This window comes from Tremella mesenterica (genome assembly GCF_000271645.1).
Source record: "Tremella mesenterica DSM 1558 unplaced genomic scaffold TREMEscaffold_8, whole genome shotgun sequence".
Classification (NCBI taxonomy): domain Eukaryota; kingdom Fungi; phylum Basidiomycota; class Tremellomycetes; order Tremellales; family Tremellaceae; genus Tremella; species Tremella mesenterica.
The window spans coordinates 647,965-667,242 of NW_006711232.1; the positions used below are offsets into that span (position 1 = coordinate 647,965).

At 45.6% G+C, this 19,278-nt stretch overlaps 8 protein-coding genes across 8 annotated transcripts; 5 read left to right on the forward strand and 3 right to left on the reverse strand.

Annotated features, from left to right (window-relative positions):
* Window positions 1-55: 55 nt before the first annotated feature.
* On the reverse strand, window positions 56-1,291 carry TREMEDRAFT_63531 (uncharacterized protein; the record flags this gene model as incomplete). The annotated part of the gene is made up of 3 exons (XM_007005761.1): window positions 56-531; window positions 864-915; window positions 956-1,291. 3 exons carry the CDS (start codon window positions 1,289-1,291, stop codon window positions 56-58), a joined length of 864 nt encoding a protein of 287 aa, XP_007005823.1.
* Window positions 1,292-2,228: 937 nt separating this feature from the next.
* TREMEDRAFT_14527 (uncharacterized protein) lies at window positions 2,229-3,895 on the forward strand (the record flags this gene model as incomplete). The annotated part of the gene is made up of 4 exons (XM_007005542.1): window positions 2,229-2,408; window positions 2,493-2,745; window positions 2,799-2,959; window positions 3,008-3,895. Coding segments are annotated over 4 exons (1,482 nt in total), but the record flags the coding sequence as incomplete, so codon positions are not given.
* Window positions 3,896-5,464: 1,569 nt separating this feature from the next.
* Window positions 5,465-5,617, forward strand: TREMEDRAFT_57301 (uncharacterized protein; the record flags this gene model as incomplete). Its single annotated transcript, XM_007005673.1, has 1 exon — window positions 5,465-5,617. A coding segment is annotated over one exon (153 nt), but the record flags the coding sequence as incomplete, so codon positions are not given.
* Window positions 5,618-5,963: 346 nt separating this feature from the next.
* On the reverse strand, window positions 5,964-7,500 carry TREMEDRAFT_44744 (uncharacterized protein; the record flags this gene model as incomplete). The annotated part of the gene is made up of 4 exons (XM_007005650.1): window positions 6,850-7,500; window positions 6,414-6,669; window positions 6,153-6,223; window positions 5,964-5,984 (listed from the first exon to the last, which is right to left on the reverse strand). Exons 1-4 carry the CDS (start codon window positions 7,486-7,488, stop codon window positions 5,964-5,966), a joined length of 987 nt encoding a protein of 328 aa, XP_007005712.1. The 5' UTR covers window positions 7,489-7,500.
* Window positions 7,501-7,798: 298 nt separating this feature from the next.
* TREMEDRAFT_32184 (uncharacterized protein) lies at window positions 7,799-8,346 on the forward strand (the record flags this gene model as incomplete). Its single annotated transcript, XM_007005571.1, has 4 exons — window positions 7,799-7,888; window positions 7,994-8,093; window positions 8,163-8,212; window positions 8,293-8,346. 4 exons carry the CDS (start codon window positions 7,799-7,801, stop codon window positions 8,344-8,346), a joined length of 294 nt encoding a protein of 97 aa, XP_007005633.1.
* A 267-nt stretch (window positions 8,347-8,613) lies between these two features.
* TREMEDRAFT_32480 (uncharacterized protein) lies at window positions 8,614-11,025 on the forward strand (the record flags this gene model as incomplete). Its single annotated transcript, XM_007005601.1, has 5 exons — window positions 8,614-8,727; window positions 9,044-9,275; window positions 9,559-9,772; window positions 10,058-10,186; window positions 10,806-11,025. 5 exons carry the CDS (start codon window positions 8,614-8,616, stop codon window positions 11,023-11,025), a joined length of 909 nt encoding a protein of 302 aa, XP_007005663.1.
* Window positions 11,026-12,106: 1,081 nt separating this feature from the next.
* TREMEDRAFT_32134 (uncharacterized protein) lies at window positions 12,107-14,031 on the reverse strand (the record flags this gene model as incomplete). The annotated part of the gene is made up of 6 exons (XM_007005563.1): window positions 12,107-12,310; window positions 12,611-12,866; window positions 12,977-13,037; window positions 13,076-13,226; window positions 13,356-13,517; window positions 13,666-14,031. The coding sequence occupies 6 exons, from the start codon at window positions 14,029-14,031 to the stop codon at window positions 12,107-12,109; spliced, it is 1,200 nt and encodes a 399-aa protein (XP_007005625.1).
* A 1,838-nt stretch (window positions 14,032-15,869) lies between these two features.
* Window positions 15,870-18,427, forward strand: TREMEDRAFT_69333 (uncharacterized protein; the record flags this gene model as incomplete). Its single annotated transcript, XM_007005859.1, has 8 exons — window positions 15,870-15,926; window positions 15,967-16,021; window positions 16,168-16,378; window positions 16,590-16,621; window positions 16,669-16,791; window positions 17,047-17,206; window positions 17,484-17,856; window positions 18,245-18,427. 8 exons carry the CDS (start codon window positions 15,870-15,872, stop codon window positions 18,425-18,427), a joined length of 1,194 nt encoding a protein of 397 aa, XP_007005921.1.
* Window positions 18,428-19,278: the final 851 nt, after the last annotated feature.

The following is a 19,278-nucleotide window of genomic DNA, read 5'->3' on the forward strand; positions in this document are numbered from 1 at the left end:
TACAATTTCGCCATCGGGACCGTCAACGTTATCTCAGACATCGCAAATGATACATTCATGAGTCGGAAGGTATCAACCTAAATCCCAGACCAGACTTATCCATCTTAATTTGAAGATCATCAAAGAATTTTACAACGTCTATCAAAGTGATCTCTTTCCCTGATTCTCGTGCTTGATCTCGGATAAGCTGACATATCTCCACGCTTAGACTTTGTAAATGTGTTATTTGTTCCAAGGGGATGGTGAAACCTTTCAGAGAGATGTTTTTCTTGCTCGTTTCGTCTGCTTTTCCAGAGAAACCATGTAGGGCCTTGGTTGATTTATCTCTATGAAGCAGAGACAAGATCGATGTTTGTTCAGGTAATTGAGAGACGAGATCAGAGGATGGAGAGAGGATACGGAGAGCTAAGAGGGGAGGGATGGGGAGAGGGAGTGGTGAGATATCTGAGAGGGATGATAAGGGAGGTAGATGAAGAGGTATGGAAGTTGTTGACAGATCTTGGAGCAGTCGTAAGGGAGTAGACGGGAGGGCTGTGTTATCAGCTATCATTCTCCTTTTCTTCTTGACCCTTTGACTCCTCATACCTCATGGACATCGAGGAAAAGCACTGTTGGTCGTTTTTCGAATTGAGTTGCTAATTTTCTGTCTCCAAGATTCAAGGGGGTTTGACGAGCAACGTAGATAATCTCTACCGTTTATTTCGCCGAGAGGGAAGCCTGGTTGGATCGAAGGTTATTTCCATGGTCCCCATCCGGCAGCCGGTGGTGGGGTGAACAGCGGAAGATATTTGTAGGGAAAGGCGCGAGATTTGGAAAGGATGGAACTTGTCACTTATTTTAGAAGAAGGGACAACGTAGCTCACCAATAACAGTAGTCGAAAATGATTCGCTCAAACTAGGCAACAACCTCACTAACTGATTCGTCAGCTAGCAATAATCCTACCATGAAGCTCACCTCTTGACAAAACTTCTTGGCCAAGATCATTCCCTCATTTCCTTCTTCTCCAGCGAGTTTGATGACCTCTTGAACTATCTCACCGGGACATTTATATTTTCCTTCCAATCCCTCTTTCAATTCTTCAAATAAACCGGATATAGAATCCACAACCCCTTGAGCCTCTTTTGACCTTTCTCCAATAGTAACGCCTTGTAAGCTCTCATGAGGCTTTTCAAACATTACTTGTATTCCAAAATGCTCGCTTATCATATCCCGTGTGATCTTACCCAAACCTGTAGAAGAGAGAAAGTTGGCGCTGTCCCAATTGGGTTCAGAGGAAAGAAAGAGAGACATTACCCCTCTTAGTGAGATATTGTGTGGAGAAGTTGAAGTGGTGAAAAAGTATAGAGAGTGAGAAGGGTGGGATAGGACATGATGGACGGAATGTAGGAGAGTGAGAAGGTTGAGGTGATGTAGTGTTGAAGGGAAAGAAAGGGGGAGAGAAGTTGGAAGGTGAGAACGAGGGGAGGCACGGTGTTGGATATATGGTAAGATAGTTTGGATGATTTGAATGTTGATATTGTCGGATGACATCTTGACTAAGTTGTTCTCGCAATGTAGGTCTTACTCTAGTGCGTAACGTCGAAGATTTAGGCGTAGTCTTTGTGAATTTTGTGAGTGGAAAGTTATTCAGTGGGTGAAGGTCAAGGAAGGAATGGAGCCCCATTTATCTTTCATTTATTTCTACATTTAATTATCTCCATTTATCCAGATTTCAAAGCCATTTGCCCCCTCTGTCCTCACGCCCATCCTTCCCTTCCCTACCTCCTCTCCCTCTCCCCAGTCCTTCCTCTTCCAATCTCCCCTATGTCAAGCATCACAACACCCCACCTGTCCTCAAACAGAACACGCGACGTTAGATGATCATGCGGTCGATAATAGAAAGTGTGACGCAAGGGCAATAACCCGAGATATACGTATCACGAGGCCAAAGTGGACGACTCACCCAAGGAACCGAGCAAGTGGAAACACTCCTTTTTTTAACCATCGCCCCAACCCCCACTTATATCCATCAATCAATCAATTCGAAGCTTGTCTACTTCACTCACTCGTGAGGTCTGAACTACCTATCTTCGGTCCTGATCCACTCCATCCCAAAAGTTCTTAGTTTTCAAGCCATCAAGATCGCTCTCGCCGCTTGACCATTCATCCTCATCCCTTCCGTCCGTCATCCATTTCTGATAGATATAAACCCTATTCTATCTCTGTCATATTGCATGACTATCTCAAGATGGTCCTCATCAATGACAAAAAATTCGCTTGCGCAACTTGCATCAAAGGTCATCGTGTTTCCGGATGCACACATACGGATCGACCCTTGTTTGAAGTCAAAAAGAAAGGTAGACCGACGGCACAATGTCAATGTTGCAGAGATAGAAGGAAACTCAAGGGAAGCTCTGTTCACTCCAAGGTATGTCAATTTCTACTCATTTGACTTTTCAAACATCAGGTCTTATTGGAGTCTCATGTGCGTTTCATGGTTCCTGACACCTAGTGCACATGCGGCGATTCTCAAACTCCTTCCATGATCCTTCCTGGCTCTTTGGATTCATCAGCTCGGCGTAACGGTGATAGTTCAGTTTCTTCTCCATCGCCCACCAGACAAGCAGAAACAGAGACCAGAAAGGGTCAACCTGGATCGACTCCGACATATCCTAACGGGCTCAAAGATGTGCATGAGATGGCAGCTGCCGCTGAAGTACTAGGTGTTCTCAGTCACGAAGGTCATATGGCCGCGGAAAGGCAGTGTGAGTCACCAATTCTAGCTAGGGGGTCAAGACTGCAGCTAATACCTTTTCAGTGTCGAATCTACTCAATCCATGCACTTGCAAAACTACTGGAATCTGCAAATGCTGCAGTCGCAAACGCGAACGTCTAGATTCACCTCATCTACAACGCCCCTCGCCGTCTCGTGCTTCCAGTGGAGCTATCACTCCTACGGGCGATTTTGCACATGCTCAAGTAACCGAATCGCTCATCGACATGTTTCAGACCAAGGCCACGACCGAGACATCCTCTGAAACCAGTCCCACTACTTATCGAAAAGATCCTTCCAAAGTTACCGGTCCATATCTGTCTCCGGAAAACACTCATCATCCCGCTCATACCTCGAGACATGTCCACAAGACCAAACTCTACTCTCCATACTCTACAAATGGTCATCTGACCCCTCGACACGGCAAACGCGAAGCATCGACCCTCAAGGCAGGATGGGCCAGTTCATCAACTACAGCTCGTCCACCACCTCCGACCATCCCACCGTTGGCAGATATGACAGCTTTCCTCGGTGCAGTCTTCCGAGAAGATGGCTCGGTTGCTACAGAGATACCCCGTTCAGCACTCGGTCTACCAGGAATCAATACTTTCGATGCCATGGCTCAGAACGGTGGAGTCAAGGTGGAAGCGATGGAGATCGAAGGTGACCGACCGATATCATTCCCGACATCAGAAGATGTCGTCATTGGAGCTTGCACTTGTGGACCAGACTGTCAATGTCCGGGTTGTGCAACACACGCGGACCCTACACGTGCCGCTGAGCATCACCATTCTGGTTTGGGTTGTGGAGACAACTGCAAGAGTTGTTTCGACTGCGCGGATCATCTTTCGTTACCTTCTGGGATCACCTCTATCGCCCACCTGCTGAGTATCGCAGCTGCCAATGTCCCTCCACCAGCTCGAAAAGCGTCCCTAGATCTGGATGCCCACGATACAAGGGTCTTACCCTCCAGTGAAGACGCGGTTCGAAGTTTAGGATTCGTACAGCTCAAACCTCTTCAGTGCTGCAATGGAAGATGTCAATGTGCTCCTGGGGAGTGTAAATGCGAACAGGATTGTTGCGGTTGTTGTGTCCGGTGTAACTGCGATGCGGACGGAGATCAGAATATGGCAGAAGACAGCAATCCTACATTACCGACACCAATTGTCGAAGTGACTCAGGCTCCATCATCGTGCTGCGGCGGTTCATCTTCGGACCCACCTCGTGTCACACTTGTCGCGTCAATACCCCATCAAGAACCCCACGCACCTCAAGTGACCCCATCACAACAGATCCCGGCAGAGGTCAGCCTCGGCCCTGATCGAGCAGCTCAACCAGCCGTATGCGCAAAACAGTGTTCGACTCAACCAGCCGTCGCCTCTGCCTCAGGATCAGGGACAGCCACACCACCTCTTCGTCGTGCCGCATCCACTTCTCAAGGCCCTTCGACTGTTCCCAGCTCAACAGCTGTACGACGAGCTACGGTCGGTGTCCAACGTTCAACTTCTACGGGAAAAGCAGCTTCCAAGGCTTTAGCGCTTCATCAACCTCCACATCATCCTCGTCTAATTCTCCCTAAACCTCCTCCGCCGAATCACAGCGGCGAGAGCTCCAACACATCGTCTGGTATGCTGAACGCGCCCAATCGTCCAGCATCCACAAATCCGTCTCAAAATGCTTCACCCAACCAACGACCGTCAAACCCTTCCAATGTTTCTTCTCGATCAGACAGCCCAGTCATTCCTGCTATCAATCCTCCCAATTCTAGATCATTGTTACCTGTTCGACCCACGTCAGAATCTATCAACATGGACCAGACCAGCGGAGGAATTATCATTCCTTCACTCCCGCCGGTCCCACGAGAAGTCTTCGCGCAGAATTCTTCGCAAAAACAACCCTCTTCCGAGCTCAATGTCGAATTTGATAATCTGGATCTGGACAGTGTGACAGGTGACATTATGGCATTCATCGCTCAGTTCCCTGATGATACGTCTACCACTCAGAATATACATCCTCAATTACACTCTACGGTCCTCGATCCGGATTCGTCAATATCAGGTGATCTGAGTAATATGTCAGTAGAAGAGATGTTTGCCATGTTGAATCGATCAATTGGTCAATCATCACAGTCAACATCGTCTTTACCCTCAAACCAAACCGATACATCCCAACAAACTCCTTCACATCCGATGAACGACGGATCAAACTTATTCAACGTATATGGGAATATGGGCATGTCACTGGATTGGAACACTCAACTCGGTCCATCTGTACCTAATTCGGAGTCGAGTGCAAGTTCAAGCTCTGGACCTAGCTCAGCAAGAAGACATTCAGATCCAGATCAAAATGGACATCCGATCAGTTCCGTCAATCCGAACGTCATTGATCTTTCCAAACCTCTCAATGCGGCAGATGTGGATCGTATTATTCGAGCATTACATCAACAACAAGAACGTCAAACAAGGAATTTACCCGCTCCTTCTTCTTCTTCTTCTGCTCCTCTACCTACTACTGCTCCAATCACCTCTTCTCTAATTCCCCAATCTGGTCAAGCATCTTCATCGAACCGTCTCTCATACGTAGGATCAGAAGGGAAAACATCAGGTGATATCTTATCTGATTTTTCATTATTTGATCCTTTACTCTCCCGTCCAGAACCCATCTCACGGGTTAATCCGAATAATCCGATTGATAATGTCTTCCCGACGCAGATCGGGACTACAACGGGGGAAGAACAATATTTGGATTTGGCTCAATTAGAATTTGATTCTCCTATGCCTTGGGATCAATTGAATAGGTTGATACCCAGTTGGAATGGACAGTCGTTATTGGTCGAAATGCAGCAGATGGGAACGGGGATTTGAATTGGACCGATAGAAAGTTATTTACATAGGTTAAAGGGGAGAAGAGAATGTTGTATCAAATAAAGAAATTACACATTGATTGTGTTAGATGCAATTCTTGGTATAGTCTCTTGGATTATATGGCTTCATCATGATGGCACGTCGTGCAGGGCATCTGAAGATATGAGAACAGCATCACCGGGTACTCTTACTCGTATTGAGTGACGAGTAATTTATGAGTATGAGTACGAGTGGAGTAACGCCAGCTGACGGTCAAAGGGAAGTGAGGTATGTGCGACACAATGACCACACTGTGTGTATCTGGCGCAGTGTATTGAAGTAGATGCATGTGAGGTTGATAGATACTTCAACGTTTGACCCAAGTGTACTGTCCGTCAGTGGTCTGTCTACATACACCGACAGTCATGCAAATCATATATATTCCCACATGCTCTCAGATTCAGGTCGACTCCACGACTGATTCCAATTTCATGACGTTGCACAAAAGTAATTTTGGATAGAGAAAGACGGGAAAGACGACTTTGAGATAACTCACAGCTTTTCTAGCTTTTGCTTTCCCAGTCTTTTTACGTTCAACCATTCTTGTATCTCTCATCAAAGCACCATCTAAAGGATCAGTCAAACATTCCTACCATGATCCATTCTCAAAACTTCTCACTGACCTCGCTCAAATCCTACAGTAGGATCCGGCAATTCATGGAGACCAAATATGAAAAATACGGATACTCGGGTTCAATCACTTGTCTGATCATGCGAATACTGAAAAAGACAAAAATAAAATTGGACGTTTACTCACCTCTGAAAAGAATACGTCTTGAATCTTCACGCATAACAGCTAAAGCTCTTGCTAAACCTAATGTTATAGCTCCTGCCTGACCTGTCGTCCCACCTCCTCGAACCAAAGCGAAGATATTGTATCCTCCTAAAACCGCTGCGAGACGGAGAGGTCTAAGGATGGTTTCTCTATCTGATATCCTTGAGAAATAAGTTGATAATGGTTGATGGTTTATTAATACTTGAGCTATAGGGATTGAATTTGATTCTCCGTTTCCCTCTGACTCATTCGTCACTTTCCCACGTAGGGAAATATCGTCATGTTTTGATACTTTGGTTTGTTCCAGATCAACTACTTTGTCGCTTTCCGCACTGACATCATCTTTCCCTCCTTGCCCCACTTGTTGGGCAGTCGTGATGTTATCGACTTCCTGACTGACGGAGGATGTATCAATCACAGTGTCGTTGTTTATGGGATTGAAGACATTCCTAGAGGTTTTGGTGGGTATCAACCAAACCCTAGCTGAACTTTCTTTCCTTCTTCCAAATCCAAAACTTCTCCCATATTCATCCACTCCATTTTTCTCATTATCTTTTTCACCATTCATCACACCCTCTCGGTCTTTAATCCTTTCATACACGTTCAAAGCTTCTGCCAACTTTACAGCAGCTTGATCCGCTCCTGCCACAGACGCGACATGTCGAAGATGATGCATCTCATTGAGTAATTCCACCACTGCATTATGAGATTTTGTCCTGATACGACATGAGAACCTAACTGCCAGTTCATCCCTTTGTATCCAGGATGTCGCAGGAGGTTGGAGGTATGGTAAAGATGTAGGAAGAGGATAGATGTGATCTTGACGAAGAAGAGTTTGAGCTTCTTGGAGTGTGGTACGAAGTTCTGAGAGAGCCGTGTGAAGGGTTGGATGTCCGGTGAAATGTGCTGGTGAAGAAGGACGAGGCGGTCGACGAGAGGATGGGGGAGCGTGAGGGGTGTAGGGGGTGGTGATGTATGATCTGAAGGTTGTTTTGGGGAGAAGGGTGAGTGGAAGGAGGGAAGGGCCGGAAAGACAAGAGAGTGTGAGGAGACTCATCGTTGTTTCCCTCTCGACCTCAGTGGTAGACGGCGGAGGAGGTCTCCAGTGGATCAGTGAGCGAAGACAGAAGGATAGAAGGGTTAGAAAGACCGGTCGAGTTAGAGATGAAGAGGAGAGAGGAAAGTAAGAAAGTTGAGAAATTGAAAGTCAGAAGTTGAAGTAGAAGTAGGGGGAAACTGGTGAAATGCCACATCATCAAGTGCCTGAAAGTTCCCTCTCACTCGTATCTGATAATCCCCAAAGTCAAGGATGCAACAGTTGAAACCTACGAGAACGCTTTTCGAGTCTCCCATACAACATTCCAGACATGCCGACTCAAGAGCAAGTAGACGCCTCGTTGGCTATGCAAAAAAGGATACAAGAGGAATTATCAGCCGCGATAAAAGTGGATCATTTCGTCAGTACGGCTTCACAGCGTTCTTTTACCATAGAGCTTTGTCATCTCCTTGGGAGATTGATAGCAAGCAGCACGGATTAAGAAGATGAAAAGCTGACTACATAGTCGATAAGAGATACATCAGGTAACTGCGGGTCTTCATTCGAGGTGATCATTGTATCACCTGATTTTGAAAAGAAGATGACTTTGGCTAGACATAAGTTAGGTGAGTAAGCTTCATCACCAAATCCGACTTTATGAAATCTTGTATAGATTGGCGAGGATTGACGGAAAGTGAATCAAATATTATCAGAGGAAATCAGTCAATTGCATGCTTTTTCACAAGTGAGTCTCCCTCTTATCCCATCCCAACGGATCTCGTTCTCATGCTGTTTTTTGGGGTTGAACCCAGGCTGATAGGATAGAAAACGTTTACACCATCACAATGGGTCATAGAGCAGGCTAAAAACCCTGCTTAAACGTGAGGAGTGGTGCTTAGAGGCTTTATTGTATCATACGATCAAAAATCATTGCAATGTAAATATGCATCTTATATCATTTTGTATACACATTTCGATCACCCGCTTTTGATCAATTTCCGAAGCTTCGGGTGATTTTTAACATCACAAACTTATCTTTTCTCTTCTCTTTTTCTTTCGACTCGATTGTCCGCGTACGGTGTTTTGGGTGATAAAGGGTTGGTGAGGTGTTAAAAGATCCTTGACAAGACCAGAGAAAAGAAAAACATGTCGGAACTTCTCTCACCTCCCGCTTCGACACCTGGATTACGACTGAGTAGGACACAAAAGGATCTCATAGCTGGTTCGGTGGGTGGGATAGCTCAAGTCTTGGTCGGTCAAGTGAGTGTCGATGCTATCATTTCCAAACCTGATTAAAATATCCCTAGATGTGTGATCATTCCCATCATGCTTCCATCCCCTTCTTTCCTACTCATCGTTGGACAGTAGTCTTGAAGCATCTACGCTAAGCTTTCAACTCAGCATGTCACAACCCCGATGTCCTCTATCATTTCCCACCTGAGTCGATTGTTCAAAGATTCTTGACACGAGTGAAGAGGCACGAACCCAGTGGTTGGAGTCCACCTGTGATCAAGCGAAGAAGTTTCTTGTGATAGTCAAAAAGTATAGTGAAACAAGTTCTCAGCTGATACAAAAGCCTTTCGACATAGTTAAAGTCCGGATACAAACTGCTCCATCTGGGACGTACAAATCACCTCTCGACTGTGCCCAAAAGTTACTCCGATCGGACGGTCCAACGGGGTTCTATAAAGGTACCCTGACGCCTTTGTTGGGAATAGGAGCATGTGTATCTATCCAATTTGGGGCGTTAGAGGGTGCCAAGAGGTTTTTCGGGGGAAGAAAGGGAGATAAAGAAGAGTTGAATCTTGGTATGTCCTCAATTTCCTCCATGCGGTACATCTTTTCTCTACAGTCATCTCTCTATCCCATCTTCGTACTTTTTCGTCCACTTACCCCTCATCTCGAGATGAGGTATACTTCTACAAATGGTCTACTTTCCCCCTGTTCTTCTACCCAGGGCGTCTTTATCAATCCACATCCCTTCTAAATAAACCACAAATTCTCTGACTACATGACGGACAAAACCTCTCTTCTAGTCGAACAGCCCTACTGAGACGGTTTGGCCACATATCTATGTCCGCTCACCTTCAGCCGAGCTCTACACAGCAGGAGCCATAGCCGGTGTAGCCAATACGATCGTAGCCAACCCTGTTGAACATATCCGTATCCGACTTCAGACCCAGCCTCAACCACCTATCTACCGAGGTCCATGGGATTGTGCTGTGGCGTTATGGAAAATGGGTGGGATAGGGGGTGTATTTAAAGGACAAGTTAGTACAATGTGGCGGGATGGGTTGGGGTATGGGTGAGTGATTTGTCTTTCTCTCCAAATCCCTCAGTCCATCCGGCACTTGAGTGTCGGTCATACCACTGGACATTTTGGTGTCCATGTTCATAAGTCGATACGAGCGCCGGGTCCTGTCAGTGTGGAATATGGGGTCCGTAGCGGAGTATAGTAGATGACGGGGAGACTGAATATACGTTAGAAAGAAGAGAACGAGGGATAAAAGAACAATGGGACAGAAAGAGCAACATGGGGGGAAACAAAAACCAGAAAAAGGAGGAGAGAATCCAATGTTAATGTGATCAGATCGTATTTCCTAGCATACGAATATCTCGTTCAACGTCATATACGTACTAAAGGTGTGAAAAGAGAAGATATCGCTCCGATTTGGTCGGTGACTTATGGTGCTGCGGCAGGATACGCATTATGGTTTTCGTAAGTGATTTACACTCCTTCATATCTTATTTCTACTTTCCGCTTCCTCGAACTTGCCACGTACTTTCTCATCTTTTCTCTTTTCTAGATTACTGTTCCACTCTCCAGACATCTATGACATTCCTTCACCCTATTCCCTCGATCGACTATATCAATCCCGTCATTCGTCAATCCCCACCTCGTTTCATTGTCTCATTATTATCCTTGATATTTCTGAGTTCTGAGTTCTTACTGCGTATCAACCATCTCTCATACCTCTGAATTCTTCTTTGTCCCATAAAGACGTCATTCATACCTTTTCCCCTCCATATCTTCATATCTCCACACTCCACTCTACCACTCCTGAAGTCACCCACACATACTTGACCCTTCTAAATACACCCAAAATATGAAGTTCTTTACCCATCATCCACCACAATTCCTTCCCACCAAATATAATCAACACCAATCACATCACCTTGAAAAAAAAACCGTTACTGATCACCCAACTCTAAGTGAACGAGAAGTACTTTCATGAATCGAGTAATGGACAATAAGAATTCAACTCTAAGTGAACGAGAAGTACTTTCATGAATCGAGAGTAATAGACAATAAGAATTCAAAAATGATTGATAATTAGTATATACCCAATCGACGTTATAAAATCTAAACTTCAAACGGATCATTTAAACCCTACAAAACGTCAATATAAAGGGATGATCGATTGTGCTACTCAAGTCTGGCGTACAAGCGGATGGAAAGGTTTCACAGGAGGTTTAACACCCACATTGGTCAGATCTCCATTTGCTAATGGAGCTACTTTTGTCGCTTTTGAACTTGCCATGAGAGGACTTTCATAATATGTTCTTCAAAACTGCTTACCGAATTACATTATCTTAGTGATATTTCTATCTCATCTCTCGGCTTATCACGACACGCCAGGTACATAAGGGGATTGATTATATGCTTGTTCATCCTGCAGTTAGAATTATGTTGCATTGCTTGTTCCCAACTTATGAATGATATTTAGACGTAGACGTTGATAGATTCTAAAACATGCATTTGTTTGTTAGCTTGTTCAAATACGTAGATTCAAGACCGTTGATGAATTCTTCTTTCTTCTTTCCTCAAAAACTCCTCTACCTACTTTCTTCTGATATATATCTCATCCACGATACACTACAACCTATTACCAATGATACCTTCAAGTATGTAGAAAAGAATATACAAATGGACAAACCAGTCATCCGACTTTACGCCACGGCAGACCATTCTGACCCTGGAACAGTAACAGGTCTTCCTAATCGTAACATTATCTTCCTCGGCACAGACTGATTTGACTCCGTTCTGCCCGATTCGGAAATATCAGAATGATGTAAGGCTGTATGAGGAGTGACCAGACGTGGTGTAGTTGGAGTTTGAGAAGAGTGTGATGTTTGAGTCAAGGGAGCGGAGATAGGGGTAGTAAGACCAAGCACTAGGTTAGCAGCGTCTAGATCTGCCTGAGTGACCTGGATTATGTCAGCTTCGTCCATCATGTACAAGCTCTTTTGAACACTTATATGAGCATGTTGATAGTGCGGGTCAAGTGGATAGCAACGAAGCGACCGGAAGATAGAAAAAGAAGGAACCAAATACTCACAGTCGTTTTTTGTACATATGGTAAAGGTTCTTCTTCCACACTACTCACTTCATCTTCTGTATCCTCTTCCTTCGGTTTGGCAGCTTCCTCCGCTTGTTGTCTTATCGTCAGCCACGTTCGGCCCTCACCTGATCTCATATCACTCGCGATTCTACACCATGTCACGAACGTGCACGACCACGAATGAGGAAATGCTTCTGATGTGTGCACACCCGAGTGTCAAGGAGAAGACAAGTTAGTCGCTGACAGAAAAAGATATGAACAGCTTTGAGCAGCAGTAAAGAAGTTAAGAGTGACACTCACCTACGCGCACGTAACTTGTCCCAGAAATCCAATTTGATGACCATCTCCGGCACCCGATATCTCTTCTTATTGATCACAAAATCCTCGTAGTGCAATCCTGGTTGGTCGTCGGGTAGGATAAGAATGTTCCCGTTGTTCGGCGTACCGACGCTTTCCACGTCAATAGTTTCCAGACCTGACTTGACAGTTCTCCGTCTTGCCTGCACATTAGCACCTTTCCTCTGTCGGTTCCGACCAGACCGTCGTCTCATAATTGGTTCAGATGATGATAGTACGACCATACTCCCACTCCACACGTTGCAATTCGGACAGGCGGCCTTCGAGGACATCACGTTGTCAAACTCCGGTTTTGACAAAGGTAGGACAATGACGTCTCGCCAAACATGCGTCTCGAGTCATGACTGCATGACGTATGAGAGACAACACCCAGAGGATCAGTGAGCAGGGGCCATGGTGAGATCGAGGTACGATCTTGGATAGAGAAGCACGCGAAGACTGACCATAGCTTGTTCCACATGATTAGGACACATCCACTTCCGCCCTGAATTCGGCATACTTGCTAACGGAGGTGTCAGACAGTCGAGGTGCCAATGCAAAGCGCAATAATCACAGCTGACGATCTGTCTCCATGCGATACCAGGATCAGTGATGAGGGATCCGAGTGGGATGGAAGAACCGCCGCATTGGTAACATGAGACAGGTCGTTTACCATCTCGCAACCGAGTACCATCTCGTTCCTCTTGGAATCCCTTCCGGCTGTTCGTCAGCATCATTGGCATGATGTAATGTGATATTTTCTGAGATCGTATATGTACGAGGAAAGCTTGGCATCGGAGTTGAACTACCATGACAGGGAAGATACCTACTCTATTCGTGTCCTTGTCTCCTCATGATCCACATATTCTCCTCCCGGTCCCTCTTGTACTTCTCATCAGCGCAACTCAACACTTGAAAATCCTACATACCTCCAGAGAAGTAATGCCGAATATCATCTGGCAAACGAAACTGAACCGGGTTCTCTTCTTCCAGTTTCTTTGTGAGTAATTTGAAACAGGCGGGAATAGGTTTGAGCTCTTTCTCTTTCTCTTTCGCCGGAGATGCGTTCTCGGCCTTATCCTAGTTGTCAGTCGTTTATCTTCTTTCATTTCGATGTTACATGACATGAGATTTGATTTCGCTGAGATCATCCGAACCTCAGAGAGGTGGTGACCTTTGGTACGTTTTGAGCATGCAGATATAACTCACCCGTTCAGCTCTACATTTGCGACAATACCATGTCTCCTCTTCTGGGAGCTGGTCGATCAGAAGAGGTGGATCCAAACACATGAAATGAAAGCTTCTCGGACATCCGTCGCAGCAGAGAAATTTCCCTATACCTCTGCATGCTGAGCAAAAATCCTGGTTTGGCTAGATGTCAATATCGCTCTCTTGTATGTCTCCTCACGAAAGCAAGATAGTACGGGAAAGTGTATTCTGGGTTGTATAATCGAGGAATTTGGAACGGCTGAGAAAAGTTTGCAGAATTTAAAATGACGTGAAAAGTGTGACGACTCACGATCTCATCGGTGGCTTTCGACTTTCTCGGTTTCCTTCCCGAAACATTCGACGTCCGAGGTGCACCTCCGACTTTGACACCCCGACCAGAAGCATTGACCCCCGACCGCACGCTTTCCAATCTCGCACGAGTGTGGCGGAGACGATTCTCGAATCCCTCCGCAGCGTCCTTTACCATGCCATCATTATCGGCAACGACGGGACGAACTATCTCTTGTAGAGCATCTGGAAGATCCGAAGGTGGTGGAGGAGCGAAGATAGATAATGGGGTAGAGCGATCGGGATGATCTTCGAGAGGTGTGTTGTGTGATGTACCTTGAGAGGAGAGTTGTTGAGCGAGATGAGAATTGGAACTGCGTGTCAGCATGTATGATATCAACGTTGTATGGAAGATGACAAGAAGATACGAATAAGGGAGGAAGGGCGGCTGGCAGGTGGAAAGAGAAGGTGTAAATGCTTGACGAGATTAGCAGAGAAGAAAGAGAAAAGTGCCACTTACCCAGTCTTACGTTTCTTCCTCGCCACACCGTCCGAGCCACCGTCAACCATAACGTGGACACTGGGACTACTAGGACTGCTTGTTCTACTATCACCATCTCCTGCTACTGTTCCGGTTCCAGTCGGAGTGTCGACACTCCGTGGACTGTCCCTCCGACCAGGAGGTAATTTGAAGACGAGGTTGATGTGTTGTGTGGTTGGGGAAGGTTGTCGAATGAGGGTGACATCACTTCTCTGTGCATGCATGTTGGCAACATGCACTACCTTGTCGACATCTTCTTCCAAAGGCAGAGACATGGGGTCCACCATATTGATACTGGTAGGCGGGACGACTTGAGGCTGTTGAGGCTGGAAAGGAAGGGAAAGGAGTGCCACAGGTTGGGGATATGGCACGGTGTCAATGTCCGCGCCTCTGGTGACGGTAGTGGCGGTATCGGTTTGAAGGTGAGGGTGGGTATGGACGTTCGGCACACCTTGGTGATGATGCGGAAGAGGAAGAGTATGAGGGAAGGTGGAGATGACAGGAGGGTTGGAAGACATTATGAAAAGAGATGTTTTGGGGCAAGGGGATGGTGCCACACTTGCCACTGAAATGAGCACACGGCCACTCCGATATGAAGAATGGAAAGAGATGCGAGCGGATGTGAGAGTTATCCAAGTGTGTGTCAGAGGTAAATCAAGGAGTGATAGGGCGTGTTGACTATCTCAACAAGGAAATAGCGACAGGCAGGGAAAGGTATGGACAAGATGGTGAAGAAGGTGAGGATAGGGGGTGGAAGAGAGAAGGCGAGAAAGATGTGCCACAAAAGTGCCACTTTGTCAATCGTGGTCCTGTGCTTCTCGTCGGCATTAACACGTTTGGCACTTGGGTCTTTGGCAGATAGACATACATAAATCACGGCGGCATAGGGGACCAGAGATCAGAGAGTGAGCAATGATCGTATAACAGACGAGAATGCATCATGTCCCAAACAAGGGATAGTGCTTTCATGTCAGGCGATAATCGCATGGAATCCACTACGATCACACATATTTTACGATGTCAGCCCCTCTTCGACCCAGCCCTCCATTATAAAGAAGAGACGGGAGATACGTGAGCTCTAGAGATACTCTGTCTCCCCTACGTTGGCGCTGATCCACTTCGAAAACGAGAGCAGGCCATGAGGTATGATAGGGGAGATGACAAGATGGTTACGGGTAGCTTGTCGAGGTCATGCAGTCTTGGACCAAACGCCGCGTGTCAACTTGAATGTGGCGGTTTGATGCCGGAAAAGGGGTGCCACATTCAAGATCGCATCAGTCCTTGTCCGCGATCAGCGGCGTTGTGGTGCGAAAGACGCAAAAGATGGGTAAGTACCTGTAAGTTAGGGTGAGTACTTATCACTCTCAGCGCCGCATCACAGGGTCTTGCCCGCCAGCGTGGATGCTACCTGCTGCCACAGCATCATGTTTGACCAGATCACAGAGATTGCTTACGATCCGAGAGCCATGAGCCAGGAACACCTCGCAAGCGAACGAGTGTATGTACGGTACGATATGGCGCAATCCTCTCTCACATCCCCATCGGATATAAAACATCAAGTCCCCATTAACTTTTTCAGTCTCGCTTTTTACCCTGCTGACATTTCTGACCTAGTCACTCAGTCACATCATCTTTTTTGGCTGGCTCGCGATCGCTGACAAGACTTCTTGAGAGAGGTAGAAACCATGTCGAATGCATCCAGCGACGGAGGAGAAACCCTGGTGGATCCGTACAATTACGTCGTGAGTCTTTTTTCGAACACGGGGCGGAATTAACCATTAGGGGGATGTGCTAGGTGCTGGACCTGGTGAAAATTATCCTTTCTCGGATTTACTTCGTTAGTCATATAGTCCTTCTCGACGATTTCTTCTTAATCCTCAATCTAGACCGGCGGAAGATGGTCGCACCAGACTAGCTGGGGGTAAGGGCTGGGACAGGAATGATCCTCCCACCCCACGATGAATGAAGCATAACTCACTTCAGCGTACAACCCAACTAGGGAGAAATCTGACCCTCCTCTGCCATACTTCGACATTACCGACCGTGGTCATTTTGCCGACCCTGCTTGTTCCCGCTTAAACGCTGCCGTGAAGAAAGCCGGGGGGAAGATCAAAGATCTGGGAATATGTGTGGGGTCTGTGATAGAGGGAGATATCAAGCTTGAGGACTTGACTTCAGAGGAAAAAGATGATTTGTGAGTTTCTCTCTTTTAATTTCTTCCTACCATCCATCCATCCATCTTGTTGATCTTCTACATTGCTTCCCCCTTCTCAAGTACCATCCCTGTTCGGAATTTGATACTTAGCCTGCCCGTTCTCTTGGTCGACCGACGAGACGAGATGTAGCCGCTCTGAACATGACCCCATGGATGAACACGAAGAGGAGATATGAAGCTAACCAGATAGAGCTCTTCTGGTGGCCCGGAGAGGGGTAGTGTGTACGTTCGATGTGTCTCATCGAAAGACTGTTCACACTGACATATAGTCTTCAGAAGCCAGACTGGTCTGGATGTTGACAAACAACGTGAATTAGGAAGGTACTTTGGACCTTTACATACTCATCCTGTTCTTGCTGTTCCTCGTCGGAACGGTCTGGACGATGTGGTTGGTGGGTGATTATTTCCTTCCCCCTTTCCCATTTGAGTGTCGCTCCTTATCTCTCAATCATTCGTACTGTGCTTTCTCATTCCCCTGTCATCAAAGGTGATTTCATCGAGACATCGGCTGCTCTTCTTATTTCCTGCCTATCCAAAGATTTCAAGATCTTCCACAGGGTGTCATCGGAATTCTACCCCTTCACGGCGGCTTTACATAATGAAGTTAGACGGCTACTTTCATTGGTAGTAAGAGCCACTGACATTAGTCATTTACTCTGACAAGGATTCCAGACCGGATCCGTACGCCTTTTCTCGTGTAGAACTCTTTCACTCGGACGTAACGTTCGAAGCACAACCACCCGGTACGACCATTTTGAAACTTATGACCACTCCGGAAGTTGGGAATGACACGCTTTGGTCTTCCGGGTGTGTTTTTTCATGCTTGTCACCCGATCTTCACTCTTCCCTTTCTTTTCATTCAAACCTTTGGATCTCGTACATCTATGCTCTTTCCCTCGTTCCGCTTCTCTTGAAATGTTACCATTCCTTCAACCCGCAATTATACTCCGTCCACTTTGAAGATTGTCCCTACTAAATTCCTGATTCACTCGTCAATCTCCATACTCCTTACCCAGAATCACAGCTTGTGATCGTTTCTCCCAAGAGGTATATCAAAAGAGAAGACAGACTCGTTGATACTCAGCTACGCACTATACTCCTCCTTGTCTAAACCATATCAGAAATATCTAGAATCTTTATCTGCCGTTCACTCTTCTTTCGGTCAAGCATTATGGCGTTCAGAAACCCTACCTACTCCTCGTCGACAACCTCTCGAAACAATCCACCCCGTCGTACGTGTTCATCCCGTCACAGGTTTCAAATCCGTCTTTGTCAATGCGGGGTTTGTCACACGTCTAGTCGGTGTACCCAAAGCAGAATCGACAAACACTTTGAAATTTTTATTTGACAGTTTCGCACAACAAACCGATGCTACTTGTAGATGGAGATGGCAAGATGGGGATGTAGCTTTATGGGATAATAGGGTAGTTAATCATTCAGCTACTTTTGATGCTTATGTGAGTTTACACATATTATCACCTTGGTTTTTCAAGTTGTTTCCTTATATCTTTTCAGAGGTAATATCTTGTAAAGAAATCACAGGCAAGGTTGTGAATAGAATCGTATCTCATGTTTTCCCATTTATTCAATCTTCCTATTGCCTTGGATTGTACCTGCTTTCATCTCTGCTATCTTTGGTTGGACCTACTTTCATCTCTGCTGGTTTCGGTCGTACCTGCTTTCATCTCTGCCATCTTTCGATAGGTACATTTCGGAATCGACGTAATCATTTCATTTCAGATCTATTGTACCTATTTGAAGTGTCCACTTTATCCCATTTACAGGGGAATCAGGGAAGGACCAATGGAAACAATCGAAGACAATGTGACACATCGCTCATCTCAGCCTTCGTTAAGACACGGTCTCCGAGTAACCCCACAAGCCGAACGACCCCTAAATGTAAATTCCTACGAAAAACAATATGGTCGTCAGGCGAAAGATTGGTTAGAAGAAAGATATAGAGTTTTAGGTTTAGATCCTCCACATATGGATCAAGGAGGAAGTATAAGTAAACCGTATAAAGATTGATGTTTTCACCATTGAGAAGTTTGAGGTTGTGTATATAACTTAGATGAAGTGGATACGATTTTGTGTATATAGATGAATTGATATACATTTAACTCACGTAAACTATCATGAGATTCAGATATCCAGAATCCCAAGTTTTGAATGCCGTGAAGAGATGGAACATGGAACAGTGACTCTAACGGGCCTAACGGACACATCACGCCGTCTCTAGAGAATTCAAGTGGTAAGAATACCATGAGGAGACAAGATGTGATGCATAAATCGATAAAATACAAACTCATCTCCTTCTCAGAACTCTCGCGACATCAGGACATTTCAACCTATAACAAGCATCGGCCACTTTGCTAATCATTTTCTCATCGTTCTTCAGTAAATAAGATATCTCGTTGATATTGTTCCTCACTACTTTTCGGAGTAAAGCTCGTCGTTCGGTCGAAAGTCCATGAGGGAGATGAGAAAGTAAACGTATGAGATGTTTTGGAGATATTTCCACATTTCTCTCTTTCACATTCTTTACCTCTCCTTGCCCTCTTCTTTCACCTGAATCATCCATCGTACTTTCCGCTTCAGACTTGATAGTTGACATACCTTCCTCATTCGTCATTATATCTTCCATTTCCAACACATCCCTCATGAGCGTTTCTGATGAAGCAACAATTGAATCCCCAAATAAATCTAAATATCTCTCTGCTAATTTCTCATCCTCCACTCTTTCCAAAAACATCCTTAACAACCCATCCACATTTGGAGCATCTTCCAATTTTCTCATCCTCCCCAACATCCTACCTATCCATTCTTCTTCATACCCTTTCGTCTGTCCTACCAACATTGTCCTCATTGTTTCTTCTAAA